A 23,348-nucleotide genomic window follows, 5' to 3' on the forward strand; every position below is an offset into this window, starting at 1 on the left:
GCTCATCAGAAGGTGTTGAACAGCGCAAGCACACGTCAATGATCCATTCAGAGATAGACTACAACCAAAAAGTGTCACCTAATATAACCTTTTCCATGGTATGCAGAGACCGGAAGAGTCACAGAAAGTCCGAGAAGTAGTCTACTTTAACTTTAATGGCTCAAATATTCTAGTTGGACATTTGCAGTCAAAAGTTATAGGTCAGCTTAAGTCCACCTGTCATTTTAGCGTCATTCTGAATTGTCCATCCCAAACTTCTTGTTTGCATTATTTGTATCCTGCAGCGCCTCCCTCCGTCTCTTCAGACCAAATTGCCACCGTATTGTCTGAGGCAGGTCACAAAATTGAGGAATAACACGTTCATTTCTAACACTCCTGCACGAAAGGCGAGTCAACAAGTGCCAGACTGACTGCGTCATCGCGGTCCACACACTTCAGAGAGATTCAAATCATCAGTCTACATCCAACTAGTCCGAACGTGTCTGCTGTGCATTCTTGCCATCCGGCAAGGATGAGAGAAAAACAAAACAAAGGAAGCTCACTCACCTTTGCTGTATGCGGGCCTCCCCCTGAACCAGAGGCAGGATGGCCTCCAGCACTTTGCTGGCTGAGCCGGGGAGCATCTCCAGCACCTTCTTCTCCACTACCATCTTGTCCACGATGGTCTTGAAGTAGCGAAGTGCGCTGACCACCTCCTTCTCGTGCTCCTCCAGTCGACTCACCTTCTGGGTGGGGAAAAACAAAACAGATAGTGAGATTAAAAAAAATCAAAAAAAAATCATGTTTCATCGTTGTTGCTGCTATAGAGCACATTTTTTGAGCAATCACTTTTTGTTTTGTTTGTGTTTTTTTCGGGACCTTTTATTATATGTTTTTCCACAGAGCCAAGAAAATCTATGTCTGTATTATTGTATGCTCTGTTTGTATTAGAGCTGTTAAAATTAATCGATTAATTGAGAAGTAATCGATTCCCAAATTAAGCGACAACTATTTTAATAATCCAGTAATAGTTTGGAGCCATTTCTTAATTTAAAATTGTCCAAATCCTCTGATTTCAGCATCTCAACAGTACTGGTAATTGTTCACTGATTTCTGTAGTCCTTCATGAAAGAAGACTGATCATCTTCTGTGTTTAATCAAAATAAGACATTTGCAAACATCTGTTTTTACGTTGGAAAACAATGACCAAACCGCTAACATAGTACAACATCAATAACCCTTTTTTTTTTTTTTTTTAAATCACTATATGAATACGAAGTACAAAATAAACATCAATCACTAGTTAATAAACTGTAATCAGAGGGGTAAAAGGCTTTTTAATACACTTTAATGCAAAACCAAAATGAATCCGATTAGTCGATTAACCGATTTGAAAAAAGTCGATAGTGACAACACTAGCTTGTATGCGTTGCTGTTCCATGTGTGCGTAACATCTATGCTAATTTTTTCACCAATATGGTATGTAACTTTAAATGCGTTTGAAGTACATGGGAGAGGTATTCTAAGGCTGTTTTTTTTAATATGGTTAATATTTTTAACATGGTAATATAATGTACAATTTGGGGAATTTCAAATTTTTTAAATTGACCATGAAAATGATCAGTCTATGGGAATAATTACTGTACATAGCAGGGAAACATCATAATCGACAATACAATCCAAAAATGTTAAAGAATGAGCGGATAAGTCCATTTTAAGAAACAAAAGCACTTCTATTCATCTCTTAAGTGGTTTTGACACCTGGGACTGGGAAGCTGTGGGAACCAGCACAGTAACAACACACACAATAGAAAATGGACAGCCGAAAACAAGAGACGGGAAAACAGGAAAAAAAGTCACAAACAAGCACAGGGGGTCGACAAATTGGATGCACGATGCACGCACACTTACCTTGTTAGCAGGCTTTTCGGTGCACTTGGCCGCCGGCTCGGGCTGCAGTTGCTTGCCTTTCTTGGATGGCGTCCTCTTGATCTTGGGAGAATGGAACTTGTCCATCAGCTTCATGGTAAATGAGGACAGATGGGACCGCTGCGAGTCTACGGACGGAGGGTGAAAGTGGGAGAAGAAAGAAAAAAAAAAGTTGCGGTCAATCATGCTCGAGAGATTGAGGAAGAAACCAGATGCTGTCGTCTTTAAAATCGCGGCCCGACACCCGCGCAGTTTTTAAGAACGCGAAACGTCAGTGTTGATGGCGCTCAAATGTTATCTTGGCGGATAAATCTCCTGGTTTCTTGCGCTCGTCAAGTGCCGTGATATGAAGATGAAGAACAGCCTCCTTTGTAGCACATGAACATCATTGGGTAATGAATACAATTAGACCCTTAAGTCTTAAGTCTTGCATTCGACACTGATCAGATCACAAGGGGGCGCACTACAAAGGAGACAGAACGATAGCGAGAAAATTTGCACCCTCATTATGGAAAAGTGGGAACCAGGTGCTGTAACATTAAAACACCTGCGGCTTACAGTCGGGTGCGGCTTATATTTGTACTAAACTCGAGTATTCCACAAATTTGGCTAGCGCGGCTTATAGTCGGGTGCGCCTTATAGTCCAGAAATTACTGTAGTTATATTATCCATGTTTGAAGATGATTGCTGAAAATGTGCCTGAGACTGACAACTATGTCGTGCTGAATTGTGGTGCACTATTATTCAATTGTTTTTCACCATTTCAATTTTCACGATTTTTCTCTTCAGCATCTTTATATATGTACAGCTAGCAAGCTAGCTGTGCCTATAGCGGAACAATGCACCTTCCCTGAATGCCACAATTGGCAGAATATTTCTAGTCGGTGCAGCTATTTAAATTTGAAGTGAGGAGGTGATGCCGTGGAAATGCTCGCTGGCCAAGAGGCGCCGGTTAGCTCGCGAGCTAGCACCTTAAGTCTGAAATCCTCAGAGTCACAGCATAAAAATGACCTGCGCATCTGTCTGGATCACATCACAGGCACATGGGACACCCACTTGAATTGAAATAGACTAGGGCTGGTCTGGCCCGTATCGTGAGAGGATTTCGCCGAGCGCAAGTCTGCACAAAGCTGCGGGGCGTGTTAGCCTCCACATTTTGGCAGTGGCTAGCGTACACCAGATGCTTTTGATTGCGATGAAATCCGTGAAAGCCACGTTTCCACCGAGCGCGACAGATACAGTTTGGAACGGTAAATCTTGATCTGGCGTTAGCAGAGTAACATCACAGCGACTTGACTCCTGCAGATCAGTTCAGTGGTTGCTTACCACATCATTATCGTTACCGTATTTTTTCACCATTTTAAACAGTTCCCAGGAGTCTTAACATGTCTGTGACGCATGTTCAACAAAATAGCCCATGAATCAACAATCAGGGGGGTTCATGTGCATACAATTTTACTAAATTTCTGACATTAGGCTTGGCGGAGAGTCTGACCCAGTTTGCCTTTGAAATTCAGGTATACAAACCATGAAAAAAAATGGCGCAGTTCATGGAGTGAATGACGAATGCCATGCAAAAAAAAAAAAGAGACACGGACGTCCAACTTGAGCCGTGCAGAGTCAGCACCACTCAGTGTTGCTTAGTTGAGCGTCTCTAAACAAATAACTGATTTCCATCAAGTCATTTCTTAATCTAGTTTTTGTTGTAGTCTGAAGTGTCTAAAGTCTCTAAAAAATGTCTACTACTTGGGGAAATGTGCTTTGAAAACAGTTAAGTAAGTTAAAAAGTTCATTTTTCATAATACTTGCCCTTTAAGGCAACATTGTGAACAGTACCGACTCTTATTGCTTAGTGGAAACCTTTTGACATTAGTGGTCTGTAGGATCCTTTGCAAAGATGCTTTCACACTGGATCCTTTTGTTCACGCCGAGTTTAAAGAGGCCCCCGACGGACGACGTTTCACAGCTGGAAGGCGGCCCATGCACGATGTGCAGTGAGTGACATCAGCGCGCTGAGTCACCACCGCAATCAATACAGCAGGCCGTCACACATCACGCACCCACAGCATTTCCACGTCCCTTCGGCTTGTCACTCAAAGCTGCACGCATCACCTCGCCCCGACTCACCGCCGACAAAAGAAGCAATCCGGTTACCACCTCCTCCTTTTGGTCAGAAGGGGAGACCACCAACTCTTTCCTCTTCAGTTTACAAGAAATCGAGATCATCAAGCGAACCCGTTTAGTGTGAAAACAAAGAGGATACAAAACTTTTGAAAATAGTCTTACCACTCCTGTTTTAAAAACATTTTGAGTTATTTAAACACAATTAAACTTCTCAAACTCATATTTTAAGTACTCCTTTTTGCCTGCTCTCATTCTCTCTCACTATCAAGAAACGGCAGATTATCGCACATCACTTTGAGAAAGCAAATATACGATTACAATTATCCAAATAGGAGGCAAAGCTGGCTTGCTTCAGGCTCTTTATTTGTCCCGGGGCCAGTTGAAGTTTTCTGTCAAACTGACACATGAAACAAAACACCGTTGCATGGTGTGTATTATGGAAATACTAAAATGTTCAAACAACCCATATAATTTCACCCCCCAAAAAAAAAAAAAGCTCACCAACATCTTGTTCCTTTATAATTGCCAATGAAAAAAAAAAAAAAAAAAGTGGCGATTTCTACAAATAACGATTGGAGGGAGACAACCGGCAATCAGCGGCTATCAAAACGATAGTGACGCTCTGATTGGCTGAATCAGCACATAGAGGTATATTTTTGTGACACAAGAGATTAAGACAGACAACTACAGCATGCTGGCAAAATTCCGGCAAACTGCAAAAAGTCCAAATGAATAACAACAACAACAAAACCCCCGAAATACCGGGGACATCAAACCCAGAACCCGCGATGGAGTGAGTTTCACTGTACATGCCATGTGGAAGTTATGTTGGTGCCTTTAGCATCCTCGCCAAGCAGCCTCCCTCACTGGCTGCTGCTCTACCAGGCCATGAGGTCATCCACTAGAATTTGTCTCACGCTGAATTTAAAGCGCCGCGCACCGAGCGGAAGAAACCGCAGTGTCAAAACATTTTTCGCCCCTGGATTGTGTTTATACTCTGTTGGTCTGTCTCGAGTTCACAGCCCTGCTGAAATCTTTGTCATCTCGGTTGTCATAGAGATATTTGAACTTTTTTTCTTTTCTTTTTTCACCTTTGACAGAACACACAAAGGCTGAAAACACACTCTTCTGTACAAAAGGGAGTTAGTAATAAACCAAGCGGAATAAGGCAGATTGCCGCGCACGTCATCACTTATGAAGAACTGAACCAGGTTCCTGATTCTCACTACGGCGAGTTGTACTTCTGCAATTATACTTTCTGTGAAAACCACGTGGAAGCGCTTGTGAATCCAGTCACAAAACTGTTATTATTAATCAACTGAAAATGAACCAATCCGCCTCTATGTATACTGATAGCTCGGTCTGCTGACCCTTATCTTTGATTTATTTTCATCTGGTTAAATAATGCAAGATACCCAAAATGCGTCATTGGACACCACAAGATTTGCCCTCTTATTGGTCACAAGACCAGGAAGAGGACTTCTTCAGGGAAACGGCACTCATAAGCACAGCATGAAGCAAAAGTGGCCTTTGATGAGATGTTTAAGGACAATATAGAGCAGTGTTTTGTTATCCGAGCTTTATTGAGCCAAGGCACATATTTCAAACTCAAATCCGAAAAATCTTATGACAGGCCATCAAACAAAACAAACTAAAAAGTCATAGATCGTCTATACACTGAAATAATGATCTTGTCTCTGTTATTCTGTTGTAGGAATGGCAACAGGTAGACAGGCCAACTGTGCCTTCCGCTATTAAGGGGAAGTGCATTTAATTGCCACTATAATTGACTGGCAGAGACAAAGGAACAAAGAAACATTATTTGTATTTTGTAGCATCGTGAACCACAATGCGTTCCAGACTCACCTGCAACAGGTGAAGATTGTGATAACGACACACCACGTCGAACTTTGACACTAAGAAGTCCAGATGAACAAAAATTCCCCTAGCTTCACGCTAACATATAATGTGAAACGTCACATGCATGCTACTAGAAATTAGCATCGTTGTACATCAAAACCCTTCAAAATGATGGCTTTAAATCTGTGACACAGCCACTGGGACGCGAAGGATGAATCGCAATACAGGAGGAACACTGGAAATAAATACTTTTCAACCAAATTGAGTGAAATTGGATCCTTCCCCACATCGGCAATCACTGATCAGGATGGCTGCGGGACACCAGGAGAAAGACAAACGGCAGGTGACGTCTGAGCTTGTGAGCCGGCCCCGTCCAGGTGTGTCTTCTACACAGGACAGCTGGTCAGTCCTTCGCTGTCGTCAGCCTCGATGGATGCGCTCAAGGTTACACACGCAGCTGTCCCCTCCTGCTACTACCCCCCCCCCCTCCCCTCCCCTTACGGTTCCCGTTCATGTAGCGAAAGTGTGCATGTGTGTGTCAGATAGGTCGGCATAGCAGCTGGTGAGGAGGGCAGAGGATAAGGAGGGGTGGGGGGGGGGGGCTGTGTGAACTTTACCGGAAACAAAACATGTCATACTGGTAAGTGAAAAGAAGTCATGAATATGAAATCCATAATTATCGCACCATGCTATTGCTTAGCCGATGAGCCACTGATTTGGAATGGGTGCCATTTGTGTCCCCAGGAAATAACATTTATAAATGTGCAATAAAATCAGTGGGGAAAAAAAATTATTTCCTGCCTGTCCCAGCTTTATAAAATTAGACCTTACAAGGAAATTGAATAATTCCAATCCTTTAGAAATGTTGGATTTTTTTTCTACAGTCTGTATTTGTGTTACTCCTCCTTCCAACAATACTTCACATTTATTTTCTTTAAAAAAAAAAAACAATTTAGAAAAAAAAAAACACACTTTAGTCGTGTCCCTTGGTTTTCATGCAGTCTTGTTACCCTAACATATTTACACCACTGAAAATATAGGATATTCCACAAGTCCCCTTAGAAATGTCATGTAAAGCTGACCAAAAAGTCAAATTATGTGTCAAGCGCACGAGTTTCTCAATTTTGATCAAATTTTTCCATGTATTTATAAAGGCATCTGTAAAACTTTGAACCCGCTGCTTGCATCTTGCTCCAATACTATTGACGCTGACACGGTATGCAGTTTGGCCTCTAGAAAGACGTTTGTTTACACGCACACGTCGTCTGTTACTACGGAACAACTGGCCTCATAGGAGTGTCTTCATCTTGTCCAAACTTAGCAACAACCCTGCGTGCAACAATACGTTATTTGTCCATAAAAGTTGTCAACGTCTGGCGGAAGGCCTGCTTCATGTCAAAACTAATCGCAGGGACACAGTGCCAGGACAGGATTTGGAGCAAGACCGGAATGCGAGAGGCTTGTGAGAGAAGATGAGCAGAAGGGGCAGGAGGGGAAATGCAACGAGTGGGGGGGGAAAATTCAACAGGAAACAGTTGAGTGCAAAGTGAATTATTTATTCGCTCTATTGTAGTAGCGGCGGTGAACTTCCTGCCTCAATTATGTCCTCGCTTTATCTTGAAAGGACCAATGCGGCGCGAGTTGCGACACGGCCTGGCGAGCAAGCCCCGGATTGGAATGTCGTCTTTGTTAATGGTTGATTGACTGCAATAATAAAGGGAAAAGCCCACGAGACACAAAGAGGAAGTGCCAAAAACAGAGAAACACTTGCTCGACATTTTCCAAAAAGGACCCATCAGTCGTCAAGTCAATGACAAGCAAAGTGGCGCCCTATCAGTGGCCACAAGCAAATATCAATGAGATGGATGCGCTGTTGCGTGGAAGCAAGGCTGCCCGACGGAGCGCGGCGATCCATAATAACCATCCATAGTATCTGACAAAAAAGGCTCGATCCATAACTGGCTGCTATGACGCCGTTGTTGGAAAAGCCAACATGAAATACACATTTCCCGACAAGCAGCGGTCCCCAATGTTTTCTGCAATCGGTTTCACGTTAAGGAAGATACTAGCGCATAATAATATGATATTTTATTGTAGAATCACCTACAGCGATAAATGCGTACTTTTAAGTAGGACTGCAGATATCGTCTCTCGAATGCAGCTTTCTTTTTTTTTTTTTTTGAAAGGGTTAGCTTTGGGCGGATTTTTTTTCCTTTCCAAAGACGTTTGGCCCACGACCCAGTGGTTGGGGATTGCTGTTCTCGAACCCGACGCCAGAGATGACCAGAAGGATAACTCCCAATAGGCAGCAGTCAAGAGAGTGCACAAAAGCATAAAAAGCACAAGCAATTTCCTCAACGTGTCGTCATCCGATTTTTGTTGTGTTGCTGTTTACAAAGTGTTGTTATGGCAGGGGATGTAACGACGACGCCTTCCCACCATCTGATTCTCGTCCAAGGCTTTTTCTCAAGCGGAACCTGGTTCACGCTCTCTCTGCGACGTCCATCCTGCACAGCTGCTACACACGAACTGTGATGAGCGCTCGGAGGCACGTCCAATCAAGCGCTGCAAATCCACCGGGGCTCCAATCGGAGGTCTCGGTGTCATCACCTTGTGGACCTTCCAAGCAGCTGTGCGGCCGACGCGGACTTGGATGTTTTGATCTTAAGAGTGTCATCTAGTAAACTCGCCTTTAATTCATTCATATCATCTTTGATGTAGGGACAGACCGATTATCAGTGGAGATATTCAGCATTTTGACGAATATCGGCATTGGCCATTTTGAAGAATCATACGACCGATAATAGATCCATTTTAAAAAAGTGTTCGTTGTTCAATACTGTAAAAAAAAAAATTAAATACGAGATGGAGTTTGTATTTTTTTTTCTACATTTTTGATGCCAATAGTTTCCCTTTTAGTGAAAATTAATATCGGCTCCCAATATCGGTTATTGGCGTCCTTACATATTGGTCTCTCTCTACGTTGATGCCATTCAATCGAGTTTACAAGATCCTTTGAGTTGGAAAAGCCCAGGATGCCCCAACCCTCTTTTAGCCTGGCATCTTGAACAGGCTGATTTTCCATTAATATTCATTATTCAATATGTAAAGAAGCTTTTTCTCTGATTGGATCACTGCTTCCCTCAAAACTGATTAGGGATAACAGTTCTTCTCTGATTGGCCGTTGGCAATATCGCCTCGTCTTTAGCGGCCATGTCGGGAATTGACCGTGCGATACGCACAGCAAATAACTTGAAACCGGGGTAGGGTAAGTCATGTTGAGCTGCAGGTCCCGCAAATGAGTTTTTCCAAAAGCGGAACACACGAGGGAGCCTGACGCAGACGCTGCAGCTAACATTCATAAGTCATACAAAGTGTCTTTTCAGTGGCTGATGTGAAATCATATCACATCACAGACCACAGGAGATTCCGTCAATAAGCGGCTCTGAGAAAGGAGGACTTCATTCTTGATTCGATCGGTGCAAATTCACACGAGACTCTTAACAAAACGGTCCATTCATGAGGTCAGATGGGTTGGTTAGCGTGAAGAGGGTTCGCAGTACCTGTGTGTGTTGCAGTATACGGACGGCGTGGCAGCATCAAGCTTTTATAGGCCCCTGGCTTCAATAGTCGCTCTGTTTCAGGTCAACACCAACAAAGCTCCTTCCAAAGCGCGCTCTGTGTAGCGTACGACACTTTCTTCCTTGTGTGGAGCCATTCATGGCTTGTTAGCTCACACGTTTCTTCCCTTCTAGGTCAAGAGTGCGCGACCACGCAGACTTTGCAAATTGCACACGAGAGTCTTAACTCCATTCACGGAACAACAGATTCCACTTGATTGCATTACAGTGACCCTTCCCGTGCGATATTGCGGATGAGGGTTTTTACGGGATACAGCGAAGTCTGAGTTTAGAACCGCGTTCCTTCAATGTCAAACTAAGTGCCGCTAAATGGCTGAAGTCTACTCCAAGTTAACCAATGCGGCACAATTAAGAGCAAGAAGAGGCAGAGAAGATCCCCAACTGATTTTAACTAATATTAGTTCTGCTCCCACAGAGCAGAACTAATCTCTCTTTTAAGCATTGATGGTCCATGTGTGTAACGTAGCAGTTGTTTAAAGATTTATAAATACGGTGACATCTTAGACAGCTAATTTCCATGAGCCTCTTTTTACAGTAGCTATCATTATGAGTAACAGAATAATGCAGTGGACCCTAGCTATTCGTGGGCAGCGGGCTGGGGGTCGCGAAAATGTGATGCACCATTTGCCATGAAGAACTAACATAAAAAAACACAACTAATAACTACTTACTATTAGTGGCTATACTTTGTGCATGCTTGCAATAAATGTTGATTTCAGTGGAGCTGTATTTTTTTTCTTTCTCAGTGGAGCTGTATTGACTATTATGGAGGACTGAGCCTCAAGGAGTAGGTCATTCAATTGTCCTATATGCTGCACGCAGAAACAAAAAGCACATGCACTGGGCAATGCTTTTATGCTTTCAACACAAAAAGGGGATGCCACAGGGTGCGGTTCTAAGCCGTGGACACCTGGAGCAGAAGAGCCCAGCATCCGTATAAAAAGAAAAGGAGGAAAGTGATGGTCAAAGTGTGAACACATTTGCCAGCACGTGGCTAGAATGATTCCCAACGTGAGATTATCCCCAACTGGGCAAAATGTCAGTCACTGGGTGTAACAGATTACGTGCATGCTTATACTACGGTGCTTCCCTAGCTTTATTTAGTTTACCCCAACACATACAAATGTCACAAAAATAATACCAAAAATAATTATCTTGTCTCAATTTACTTAATTTGAAAGGTGGGCATGTTTAGCTAAACACAAAGCTAGCTTCTGTGGTATGAATGGCAACATGTGGATCTGCTATATGGAGAAGAGAACATGACCAAACCGCCCGGCAACACCAGCGCTGCAAATTGTCCTGTGAACGCGAGGGCTAAATGGGGCTCCTGACACGCTCGCACGTGATGCCGAGCATTCAGAATGGGAAAAAGAACACACCCCATTTTTTGGGGAGGGGGGGGGGGGGGCGCTACCCCTCCTGTTCCTTCCCCTCGTGACGCCGAGACAGAGGCCGCTGACTGCGTTTCCTGTCCCTCGGCGAACACCACTCCCTTCTTTTGTGGACATGACGACATGGTCTGTTCACAGCAGGCGGGACCGAGTAAAAACCGGACTCATTACGGATGAGACAACACTGCCACTCATGTAAAATGGGTTTTAATTCAGGTACTTTGATGCCCTCGTGTGAAAAAGGAGTCTACTTTGCATGGCGGCTTATAAGTACTTGTGATTTGAAGGCTGAGTTTTGAGCCTGTAGCATCTTTGATCCTTCTCTCGGGGTTTTTGGTTGACTTGAGTGCGTCCGAGCACTTGTGGATGTAGTCTGACCCAGACAGGAGATGGCATGCTCCTCTAGGTTGGTATGATCGTTGTAGGTGGCCGCTTCCGTAAACATATCCCAACTGTGCCTTTAAAAAGGTCATGTGCCTCCATTAGCACAACAGATATTTGGTCTGAGGGGGGCGCGAGGGCCTGATTTGAATGCCACTTTGATATTGATGTCAGCCATATCCAACATACTGTATTTTTACCCTGGTTGCATAATTCAAAAGACGGTGGAAATCTGCTTTCATGTCAGCCTCGTGAAAGTCCGCAGTAACAATGAAAACTGTGGATCGCAACACACTGATAGTCTGGTTTAAAAAAAAAAGAAGAAGCACTCATTGCCCCTTTTTGTTGTCCGTGTTGGGTGGCAAATACACAGCTTTGATGGCACTACGAGTAAAAAAAAAAAACCTGGACAGATAAGAATGCTCCGGAGATTACAGTCTAGAGCTGGAGGTCCTGTGAACAATGACTTAAGGTAATCCTAGAATTGTTACGCCAATTTTTTATGGAAATACACGAGCCACCCCCTCAGGATTTGCCACAGCGTTTGCAGCTTCTGTTTGCATCAAATGTACTTCTGTAAAGCCCTCGATGCGATCGCTGCTTGTGTCGGAATAATTGCACAGCAATTCCTCATCTTATGCTTTCATGTAAGTTCCAACTTTAGATGGCTTGCTGTCCGGCGAGCAAACATGGAAGCAGATGGACGGAAGCGGCACTTTGCTGAGGTTAGTTTTCTGTTTGCAGGGAGCAAAGAGACACGGGGGAAACGCAGCCTTCAGTCTCTGACGCGACTGTTTTGCAGCATGTGTATGTAAGGGGCTTAAGACTTTGCTCAAAGCAGTCTGAACATTCCAGCGACGTTGCGGCTACTCCAGATATTTTTCTTTCGCGTTCCATTTTAAGATCTGCAGCGAGCGTCTCAACAAACTGACAGGCAGGCGGAACGTTCACCTTGGGTGAAAACCAACAGACAAAAGAGAGCCGCCAGGTGCTATAAATAGCCACCTTGTCAGCCGTGCTAACATCAAGTCTGAAAACAAAGTCATCTGCTGAGATGAGTTCAGAGCCTTCGACAGACAGCAGCTGCTCGCTGTGAGAGGCCCAATAAAACAACAGATTCGGCGTTGATACGCAAGAGGAGCGGAAAGCATGAAGCTGCCAGTGGTGGCAGACGTACGCAGACACTGAACTCTAGCAGAAGTACATGTACTTAAAACATTTTCAACTCAATTCTCGTTATAGGTATTCATTTTTATTTTACTACTGTAATACGCAGAAACTTTTGAATAGAACCAAAAATGTGGGCCCAAGTGGAATTGATGAAATGCTGATTCCATTTGATGGATGCTACTGCAGATGCTAATGTGCCAGTGGTGAAAAGGCATGTGGGTCAAAGGCAAGTCGGAGCGCAGCACGGCACTTCACCATTGTGGGATGCTATGACGCCCGTGTTTACACTGCAAGCTGTAGGCAACAATTTGCAATTATGAGCGGCAGTGACGCCACATGGCTTTTCTCAGAGCATCAAATGATGGCGATGCGACTTTGTAAAGAGACAATTATTGCCCTTTTCAACACTCTTCCTCTATCAGCTTCATGTGAATTGCAATTTAAAGCGACGGGGTGAACATTTGCTACACTAACCAATGCTGATTTTGATTTTGTTCGTTTTTTTTGTCGCAAGGAATTTTTTTTAAATGTTCCAAATTTTCCTTGCGACAAGAAAAACCATGAAGAAACGCTGCGACCTTGAACGAACCCTTCCGTTTTGGCATTTTCACACAATAATAAATGCAAGAAATAAGCGAGTGCCCCCGAGGATAGCATTCTTCGTCACTTATTGAATGAGACTACCCATCGCATTGGGTGCCGGAATTGACAGTGAGTGGCACAAAATGAAATGTCAAAGAAATACACAAGTCGGAACCATGGATGCACTCATTCATGCACAAGAAGGATGACTTGTTTTCAGGCGAGTCGGGCCTCCCACTTCTTCCTGATTTAGACTATGCCATCGGAAACTGGCAGCGACTGTGGGGCGTCCCCCTTCCTTATATGCTAACTCCAGCGGGCAGCTGGTCTGAATACTTTGACACACTCGCGCAAGCACAACCTGACAACTCGCTACGGACTTGACAAAAGTGCATGCAAAATGGAGGTTCAAGGCAAGAAGTGTTCGTACTAATTTCAGCAAGGCTTTGGTGTACCCTTATATGCTCTACTCCACAGGCTTTTAAACTCAAGACTTGACTTGAGTTCAAAATTAGCCAAGAAAATTAAAAACAGCAACAAGCATGGTCAAATACTTAACTTTTTGACTGCCAAAAACGTTAAATAACGTTTAATAAAATCCTATGGAGGAGTGCCAAAGACGTTAAAAGACGTTTTTTTCAAAACAGAGGTGAAACTAACCATTTTCTATTGTTGATTACTGAAAAACGGAATAAGGTAGAAACTAACTTTTTTTTCTGATGAAAGATGAGAGTCCAATCTTTCATTTGGTAGTATGTGTGTTTCCATAGTCCAAACACAACATTTTCTGTAGACCTTGAAAGATCAGTCAAAAATGCTTAAATCGGCTGGCACCCACGGCATCCCTTTTCTGAAAACGTCTGGCAGTCAAAGAGATAAGAAGTTGGGGTCCTTCTTGGGGTTCCCATACAGAAGATATTACGTAGCCCCCACCTCATCTTCACTCTCTGCTCACCACAGTGTCACATTCGGTTCCAGTAAAACGCTGCATGAATGCTGCACACGTCTGCGGCTCATTCCAAGCGGCGAGGTCAGGGCTAACTGACAACATCCCCGCTGGGGCTAAACTCGCTGATTTGGCGCCAACATCATGTTTTCCAAACAAGGCATTACTCCGCCACCGAATGCTGGTGATTACACAATGATATTCTCAACTAGCCTTAGCCTAATTACAGAGACACAACGTGTTGCCGGCAGGCTGGCCAGGGGTGGGTGGATGCGTTCCCCGACAACAAACTTCGCAAGTCAACATCAGCATGTGCAAAACCAGGGTCGCTTGGCATCAGAATGGCGAGATCACAGCGCAACAGCATAGAACACACCACAAGGCTTTGCTACTGCTGACCTGGATTAAAACTACAGTGCAAACACAACCTTGCCCTATGAGGCAGAATTGCTCATTTTCATTCCTTTGTTTGTCGGGCACTGGTTGCAGGAAACAAACTTGAGAGATTATAGTTTTGTAGCTAACTTCGGTTGGCAGTCTGTCCCTACAGCAGGTAAGAAAATAATAAGAGTAGAAAAGTGATTAGGAGAGAATGCCAATTCAGACATCTCCATTTTATTTAATAAAATTCAGGTTCCACTCAGTTTAAGGCTAGTTAAGACATTTATTGGTATATGGAAATGGTTCCAAAATGTGTGATTAGCTTCAATTCAGTTGCGAGTTTCATTCTTTTATGGATTTATATGAGAAAGCAGTCCTTGTTCAGTTTGTCTGTTCAGAGGTCAGGTGCACAAAGGTCTTGAGGAGCAGCAGTACAACATTATGAGTCATGAGAAACACTAAAGCTACATATGCCAATGCATTCGAATTGGGGGCAGCAATGCCCCCACGTGTCCCCGTTCCCCCACCCCTTCACTCGCAAGGCCTGCGACGGAAGGATGTGGCCCGGCAGAGCGGCCTCCCCGCATTGGGTCCGCCCAGGGTTTTAGGCCGAGCAAATGAGCACCTTGTGTAAAGCCACACGACACAGAAAGCCCAGAGAGGAATGTCCCCTGCTGCATTTCATTGGGCCAGGGAGGCCATTTTGCATTCAAAGCGAGAACCAACAACAAAAACATTAAAAATACTCCAGACAAAATGGTAGATGTATAAATGTAAAAAAAATAGGTGGGAAAGGGTTATGTGGTCGATTACCATAAACCTGAACTAACACTATAACAAAAACGTTTTTTTTTTGGGCTTCGACCATCCAAAGTATGTGTGACGTTCTGGTGATATTTCCAATATTCCAGGATCTCCTACAAATGTTATATTGCATCAGGATCACAAGCTAACGTTTTACCTGAGTAGTCATCGTCTAAGTCTCCTGGTAGAGACGAGTCCGTGTCCTGGAAGGAGGCTTGGCTCCTCCAGCTGGCGTTGCCCATCCGAGAGGCCCCGTGGGAGAACGCGACTGACCGTTTTTGTCTGCTAACTAACGGCTGTCTGCTGTCGCCACTGACATTTTTCACAGCCTTGCTGAGAATTAGTCACAAACTAGCTCATCGTGATCACACTCACTTGACCCACTCTTCCAGGGAAGTTCCACAAATAGCGGCAGAGGAGGGGGGGGGGTGGCATGACGCGCTTAAAAGTAGTGGTTTAACAGGGCAGAAGGCCAGCGGTGCCACCACAGGTGCCGCCACCCAGTGTGTGGCAGGGATCGCAAAAGGCCACCCGCCCGCCGACGGCCTGCCGCGCGGCACACGGCGAGAGCAACAAATGACTCATCTTCTTGGACAAACAGCAAAGAGTAGCCGTGCTGCGTTGGACCCGGCGTCTTCCGAAACAACCCCCGCGTTCATGCTTCTTTGGCAGAAATAGGCCACCGAGCGCAGGGAGGTTTGTCGCACAAGTCTTGCCGTTAGCCTCCCGTTGCTAATCGATAGCCGTGTCCAAGTAGAAGCCGACACGCGACCCATCCGTTGCTCTGAACGAATCTCCTTCTGACCGTGGAGAGATTCCCAGCGCCTTCCCGAAGGATTTCCACCGTCCCGGCTTCCCTCGGCTTGCTTTCCCATACAAATCACAATAATTACAGCACAGCTAAATTTAGGTGGTGGGGGGGGGGGGGGCTGGCTACAAGTCTCTCATTTGAGTGGGTGAAGTGCTTTGCAGTCGACAAACCTCAAAATTGCATCCACTCACATTGACTGCAGGGGGGTTGTCGTGGGTGCATCCTCTGGATTGTTTACTGTTCTGCAAGTGTTTCCCCACTAGATTGCAGAAAATGGAGGCTTTTCTGCCAAGTTTACTGCTTAGTATTTTCTAAATTTGAGTTAAAAAAAAAAAAAAATCGCAATAATCAGTTTCGTATCGGGATTAATCGGTATCGAAACGCGACACAAATTGAATCGCCAGGTACTAGGCAATTCACACCCCTACTATATACATCATTTTAAAAACAATTTGGCCTTTTGATACCTTGGATTTACACCTATTGCGGGAGCCCCGCAATAAACAGGGTTCAACTGTAGTGCGCTCGGAAATGACTTGACACATCTGCGCTAAATCCGAGTGAATGCAGGAGCTTTAAACGGCAAACACGTGCCACGTAGGTGAGGAGGTTGGGGGAGACCCAAAATAGAAGCAGGCTGTATTCTCCCATTGATTGCTCACAAAGAGAGACAGGGCTAATTATAAAACACAACCCCTCGCAACGCTCACATGTCAAAGCTGTTGTGTCACAGTTGAGGGGGGCGGGGGGGGGGGGTTAAGGTTGAGATGTCATCACTTTTTCCAGCACTGTGACAGCAAAATAACATTAAGTCAGAGATTCATTCAAGTAGATTCCAAGAGACGAGCAGGCAATGCTCAGTAAGGCCCGTCTGCATTGCTGTATTTAATTTGTATTTAAGGTGGCACAAAAGCAAAAAAAAAAAAAAAGAAAAGTGGGAAAGTCAGTTTTGCTTGACTTTTGTGTTTTGGAAACATCAATTCATGCTCTACTGCTGATTTTGAAAGAATGGAACAAGCTAAGAATGTTTTTGTCTGGTATAATAAGAGAGGCTATAAAACGTTTTTGATAGTTTTGGTGCTTTGTCACAGAACACGAAAACATGCAAACACAATCCTTGATAAATTTACATTTTAAATGTTCGAGATTTAACATCAGAAAATATGCCATCAAAGTTGAACAGCTTGTCAATTCAAGTATGCAACAGCTTGAAGCAAGCACCCCCCCCCCCCCCCAAAGTGATGCTATATGACAATTTTTGAGTGCATGAGAGTGAGCATCCTTCCATTCTTCCTTTGCTCCCGCTTCACAACATCACTGTGTTCCGATTGTCCAAAACAGGACAAACGGGCGACATTGGGACACTGTTACCGTGGTGACAGGAAAATACGTTGATGCGTGACGACGGGCTGTACGTCTCCCGTCAAGTTCCGTTAGTTCGTGTATGCATTGATACACCCTCTTGGTCTGCACGCTATGGCAACCATTTTGCATGGTGCGTTTTTGGCAGCGTTTCACTGCAAAAAAACAACAACCTAAAAACACATTTCGGCACCGTGATGCTGGTGAATAACGTAAAACATTACAATGACACACGCTTGCAAAACTGAAACCTTCGGATCACAAGTCATCGAAGCAATTAACCGGCAGCCAACGCAAGAAGCTTAGCTAACATTGAATTTCTTATCAAACACACACAAATACTCAAACGAAACACACCAGTCAGCCACAGAAACCCAAATTAAATAATTTGTTCACAGTGCACAGGAATAATATTTCATGAAACTGCACTACAAACTTCACCTTTAGCTCCTGGTAAGAACTCAATTGGACTTTCTTCAATCATCCTCTCAGTGGGAAGTCGTGACCTAATCCTCTTCTATGATAACAGATTCCTAACACTTTGGAGATGCTGATGGGGCAACGGTCGGATCCCTCGGGGAACAGATAAGTGCTGATGACTCTCCAGGCTTTTTGTTATGTTTTTTTTTTATTCTATGAAACTCATCCGTCTGAGGCAATGGGAAATGTTCCCTCCCGTGTGTGCGTCCGTCCACCATGCATCACTTTGGCGTGTGTGTGTGCGTGTGTCAGAAGACAGCTGGTTGAAGCGAGGATGCAAAAGTAGCCGATGTGTGTAAAATGTCATCATCCAATGCCCGCGTGTTTTTTTTTCTGCCTTGTCCTTTGCATTAATGCCCTTTATAATAACAAACAACAGAAGGAGACTCCAGTCACTATAACTTTAGTCAATGCGACTTGGCTTGACTCAATTCGAGTCACTGGAAATTGCTTTGATTTGATTTTCTCGCTGTCAAGTTTCCTTAAAAAAGAAAGAAGGAAAGAAAAAGACAACCAAGTAAAGTGTTGTATCTATGTGAAGATTATGCATATTGTTTGCCTAACAGTATAAATACATGAGTCATTTTTAATATAATACCAGTAAATACATTTTAAAATCCCCAGGTGTTTTCTAAAAATGTTGTTTTTTCCGTTATGTCTGTCGATTGTCAATAATCCAAGTAATGTAAACTTTAAAGGCCGAATGGATGCAACTGGAACCTCCTTACTGTGTAGAATTAATTTGTTGTGTTTCTGTTTGTTTTCCAAAAATGTTTGTTCGTGCGATTTAGGCAATTAGGCGATTATGCTCATGACACAGAAATATTTTTTCATTAGATAAATGAGAAGGCTTTTTTTGTCTATAATAAACACTAATAAATCTCTCTTCAAATGTTTATATTTTCAAATGATCATTTCTGCAACATTCCTAGGAAATCCCAACACAGCTAGAATTGGAACAGGTTACTCGTGTGGTCCCTGGGGACTACCTGGTGAACCCAGCACTGTGTTGGTGACCCCCGGGTTGGATAAATTGACCTATGATGTCATTATACTGACCTCATTGCTCTTCAATCCAGATATATTGCATGCATGACAACAAGATTTGAGATTGACGTGAATTATGCTTGAGACTTGAAAATGACATATTTAGACATTCTGCACACGTTCGGCTTGATTAAGGACCAAAAGTGCAGTAGCGTGGTAGTCTTTGGGAACATACTCAGAACGACCCGAAGCAGCGAGCCGAGCCCAAGGCTAACCGTTAGCCGCGCGGCTAGCACCCCTTCCAAACGCCGCCTGACGCCCCTCGTTTTGGGCTTAGCTGGCCGGGTGAAAGCGACCCCGGCGACTCGCCACGTCTTCGGCGAAAAGTGAAAGTATTTGTCAGGTTGTGAAAACGCACCCAAAATCTCGCACTATCTCTGTGTGTTTACTTGCGATTAAGGATGCCGGTGAAGTACCCCCCCAACCCACAAAAAAAAAAAAAAAAAAGCTAAAGCGCTAAGCTACTACCAAAACGTACGAGGCCCGATTGGACCAGAGTACACAATGAATGTTACCCCGGTAGCATAACGAACGTCCCCGGCCTCGGTACCGTTACACGTCGGAGTCTTACCTTGCTTACTCTCGATTTTGCCCGACATTTTCTTCCTCTCGATAACCCGCACTCGGCGGTTCCGACAAAAACGCTGGCGCCTCGCAGCTGGTTCGCCGCCGTCGTCACCGACGACGACTATTCCCTCCTTTTCCGTACACCGTAGTGTCCGTCAGACGGTTCCGGTGGGCTTAAAATAATGTATCCGTCTTCCACACACATGGTGCGGGTCCAAGCGAGGAGGGGGGGAAAGAAAATACGCCGCTCCTCGGTCGAGTCGGTCCGTCGCTGGGTGATCTGTCGCTGGGTCCACACTACACGCGCACGCTTTGACGTCTGGTGGCAAAGCGCGTGAACTCGCTTGTGGGAATCATAGCCAGTCAGTCAGCCAGCCAGCAGGCAGCCAGCGACGATGGAGCGAGAGCTCAGCCGACGTGACAGCGCCCCGCCGTGGCAGGAATGAGCAACGGCAATCTGTCAACAAGGGGATGGGCGTGTGTGTGACTTGTGGAGCTCCGGGCCCACCGAAGGAACGGAAGTTTACACCGGGCGGGATAATAACATGGTGGTGGTCCACGGCTCGGCACAAGCTTTGAGAAGCACTGGTGTCATGTTCCACTCTTTGCTTGTTAACGGTGGGGAAATGTGGGTGTTGAAAGCTTTCACCAGGCAAAAGTGTTGTCGAAAAACACCCGCCTTCCCCTGCAGCTGTGACAAAAACTGTGACTGTTTATAGCTTTCACTGGGAAAAGTGTGGGTATTGAAACCTTTTACAGGAAAAATTGTGGGTTTTGACTGTCGAAACACTCAGTGGCCTGCAGGTGCAACAAAAAAAAAAGTGGGTGCCAGGAAATGTCTGGGTGTCAAAACCTTTCACCGGCAAAAGTGCAGTTGTTGAGTGTCGAAATACCCCATTCCCCAGCAGGTGACAAAAACTGTGGGTGTTTATAGCTTTCACAGAGAAAGGTGTGGGTGTGGAAACCTTTGACAGGGAAAAAATGTGGGTGTTGAGTGTATAAATACCCACATTTCCCTGCAGGTGTGGGTGTTGAAAACACCAGGTTTAATGTTGGTATTGAAATCTTTCACTTGCAAAAGTGTGGGTATTGAAAAACCAAGCGTTGAAACATTGCACCGAAACAGTGTGGGTGTTGAAACCTTCCACTGAAAAAGTGCGGGTGTTTATGGCTCTCACCTGGAAAAATGTGGGTACTGAAACATTCCACTGAAAAAACATGGGTGTTGAAACCTTTCACCAGAAGAAAAGTGTGGGTGTTGACCGTCAAAATTTCCAACATTCCCCTTCAGGTCTGACACAAAAAAAACACATAGTTGTTAACAGCTTTAACAGGGAAAAGTGTGAGTGTTGAAGCACACACATCCAGGAGCGTCGGTCTGGGGTGGGAGGAATTGGAAGACATAATGTGAAAATATTCATGAGTTTCTCTGTCAAAACAGCTGTTGTGAAAAAGCCCGCCGGAGGTGTCCCGAGTGTTGTCTGTCTGTGCTGTATGAAGAGTGAAAGTAAATGCAATCTTTTTTCCCCCACTCTTCCTTGTCTATGAATTATTGACCCGACTCACAGACTTCTTATTACTTGGAGTGATCTAGGTCAGCTGGTGAAAGCTGCGTTCAAGTGCTGCTGACACGAATGCACGCGCAATACGTCACATGTGTTTAATTAGTGATCAGCCCAGTTGCTATTTGGCCCATATTTGAACAAGCCAGCCGCCTTCCGTCTTTGCCTCGCACACGGCAGAACGCCGCGCCCGTGCTTGCCGGAGAGAAATCGGAATACCTTCCCCGAGGCTACAATAAAGTCGCACATAGCCAACACAAAGGACTCCTTGGCAGACTTGTCCGGGCAGGAGCGAGATTGCGTTCTTTACGCTCGCTTGCTTCTCTGCTCTTCTCCACAAGCAGATTTTGGGGCAAACTGATCTTTTTGTTGTTGTTCACTCACTCGTGTTAAGTACAGTGGTTGTGGGGGACAGGGACTGGACCGGCCTCCAAATAGCGAAGATCCAAAGACTAATTCAAGTACGTAAAAATGCACAAGGGGGGAAAACAATCCAAACCCCGAATATTGTTCCAAAAACAGTGATGAACATTCATTTCACGTTCATTCATTCTACAAAAAAAATGGAGGGGGTGGGACAAACAACCACTCACAGCAATAACAAAAAAATAACTATATATATGTATATATCTGCAAATGTCAATCCGCAGATGCCGAACCGCGAGTATACAGAGGGTGTTTCGCTCTCGCGTGAACAGAAAGTATAGCACCCCCTGCAGGTGGAATGAAAAGCGTGGGTGTGTTGAACACTTTCACCTGGATAATTGTGGGTTTTTCAGCGACCCCGCCCCCCGCCGGTGCGACTAAAAGTATGAGACAAGTTGTGTGGGTATATCAGAAGACGGACTCCTACCGTTTTTACGGCGTTTCTGTCTTCACCTGCTCATTTTTAACTCGCGGTACATTTTATGGCGATGCAACGTGACTCTGCTGCCATCTGCTGGCCACCTGCACTCGGTTTCACTTTTAATATTATTATTAGTACCTGTCTGAAAGTGTCAAAGTTGTCCTCCACGTAATGCCACCACTTTACAGTAACTCTACTCAGTGGCGTGCACAGAGATTTTGGGGGGCACTTTTGTGCACAAGGAATATATATACTTTACTGACAATTCCGAGATGGCCTCACAAGCCAAGATGGCCGTCAATTTGGTGAACGGAATCTGCTCATTGAAAAGCGTTGGATTTTGGTTTGTTTTAATTTGATTTGTGAGGATTATTTTGATTTCAAAATGCGATAAGATGACGTTTGTATGATAGTCACAGGAAAAAGCTTTACGATCTGCCGTTTGTTTTCACCGTATAAAGGAAACATTTGCATTGTGTTGCATTGGGGACATATCAGAAATGCTGATCAGAAATGTCAATAGAAGTTTTTAAATAAACATTACACACACATATTAATAATTATGGTTTGTACTAAATAATAGCGAATAATTTAACAAACAACAGCGTCATGCCTGCTGATTTAGTACACACTACTTAAAAAAAAATTTTTTCAATACAATTGACCTTAAGGAGCAAATCAATATTAAAATGAGATCTTTAAAAGGTGACAAAGGAAGCGAGCGAGCGAGCGACAGAGCCAGGTCGGGTGCGCGCGCGCAGGCGACGCAAATTGGGGGTTTTGTTCACACGCGATGAATCATGCAGATTTTCTAAAAGATTGTGTCAACATTGACCTGTCCTCAGTAAAGTGTTTATTTAAAAAGGAATAAAAAAACAACTTTCCAAATGGCACTTTTTTAAAGAGAGGGCAGAGGGGCAAGGGCGTGAGCATCACTAGGGGTCTACCTGTGCACGCCAGTGACCCTACTGCACGTTCACAATTCAGCCATCATGCGTTTGGCCACAAGGTGGCGCACAAGTACTAATGATGAGAGTGTCTTGTTGCAGCTACGACAGAGATTTGCTAATGAGATGTGATATACAGTAGCCGGTGTGGGCTCTCATAATGTAAGGCTGTAAATAGTGGCCTTGTTTGTTCTTATGACGATGATTCATTGCAACGTGTTATGAGGAAAGGAAACCAGAATAGTAGTTTATTCTTTCCCTTTCCCAGTGGAGGCTCATACGTAGGCCTGCCCCATCATTCTGTGTAGGGAACTTCAGTTCAGTTCTTTGGTTTCTTTAAAAATTGTTGAGTACAAAAGAGGCAGTTTTGTGTTTTGCCATCGCTTGCGTGGCTTCTTGGGGTAAAAAAGAAAAAGAAAAAGTTAATTGAAGACCCGTTCACATAAAAAAAACATGCATTGGATTATGGAAGACGACGTTGTCTTTCATGTTTACACTAAGTTATGTATATTGGATTCGTTGAAGACTCCTGAT

General features: G+C 44.3%; 1 protein-coding gene across 9 annotated transcripts in view; it reads right to left on the reverse strand.

Annotated features, from left to right (window-relative positions):
• Window positions 1–19,874, reverse strand: part of rapgef1b (Rap guanine nucleotide exchange factor (GEF) 1b) — a 40,463-nt gene extending 20,589 nt beyond the window's left edge. For 4 of the 9 annotated variants that reach the window (XM_077586302.1, XM_077586306.1, XM_077586305.1 and 1 more), the window contains exons 1-3: window positions 19,463–19,873; window positions 1,891–2,036; window positions 547–725 (exon numbers count right to left, since the gene is read on the reverse strand). In XM_077586302.1, coding sequence (XP_077442428.1) covers window positions 547–725; window positions 1,891–2,036; window positions 19,463–19,490 — 353 coding nt within the window. In that variant the 5' untranslated portion in view covers window positions 19,491–19,873. Of the gene's footprint in view, window positions 1–546; window positions 726–1,890; window positions 2,037–19,462 lie in introns of all 9 variants that reach the window. The other 5 variants (XM_077586303.1, XM_077586301.1, XM_077586300.1 and 2 more) reach the window with 2 other exon arrangements.
• Between the last annotated feature and the right edge of the window lie 3,474 nt (window positions 19,875–23,348).

Source organism: Vanacampus margaritifer, chromosome 14 (genome assembly GCF_051991255.1).
Source record: "Vanacampus margaritifer isolate UIUO_Vmar chromosome 14, RoL_Vmar_1.0, whole genome shotgun sequence".
Lineage (NCBI taxonomy): Eukaryota > Metazoa > Chordata > Actinopteri > Syngnathiformes > Syngnathidae > Vanacampus > Vanacampus margaritifer.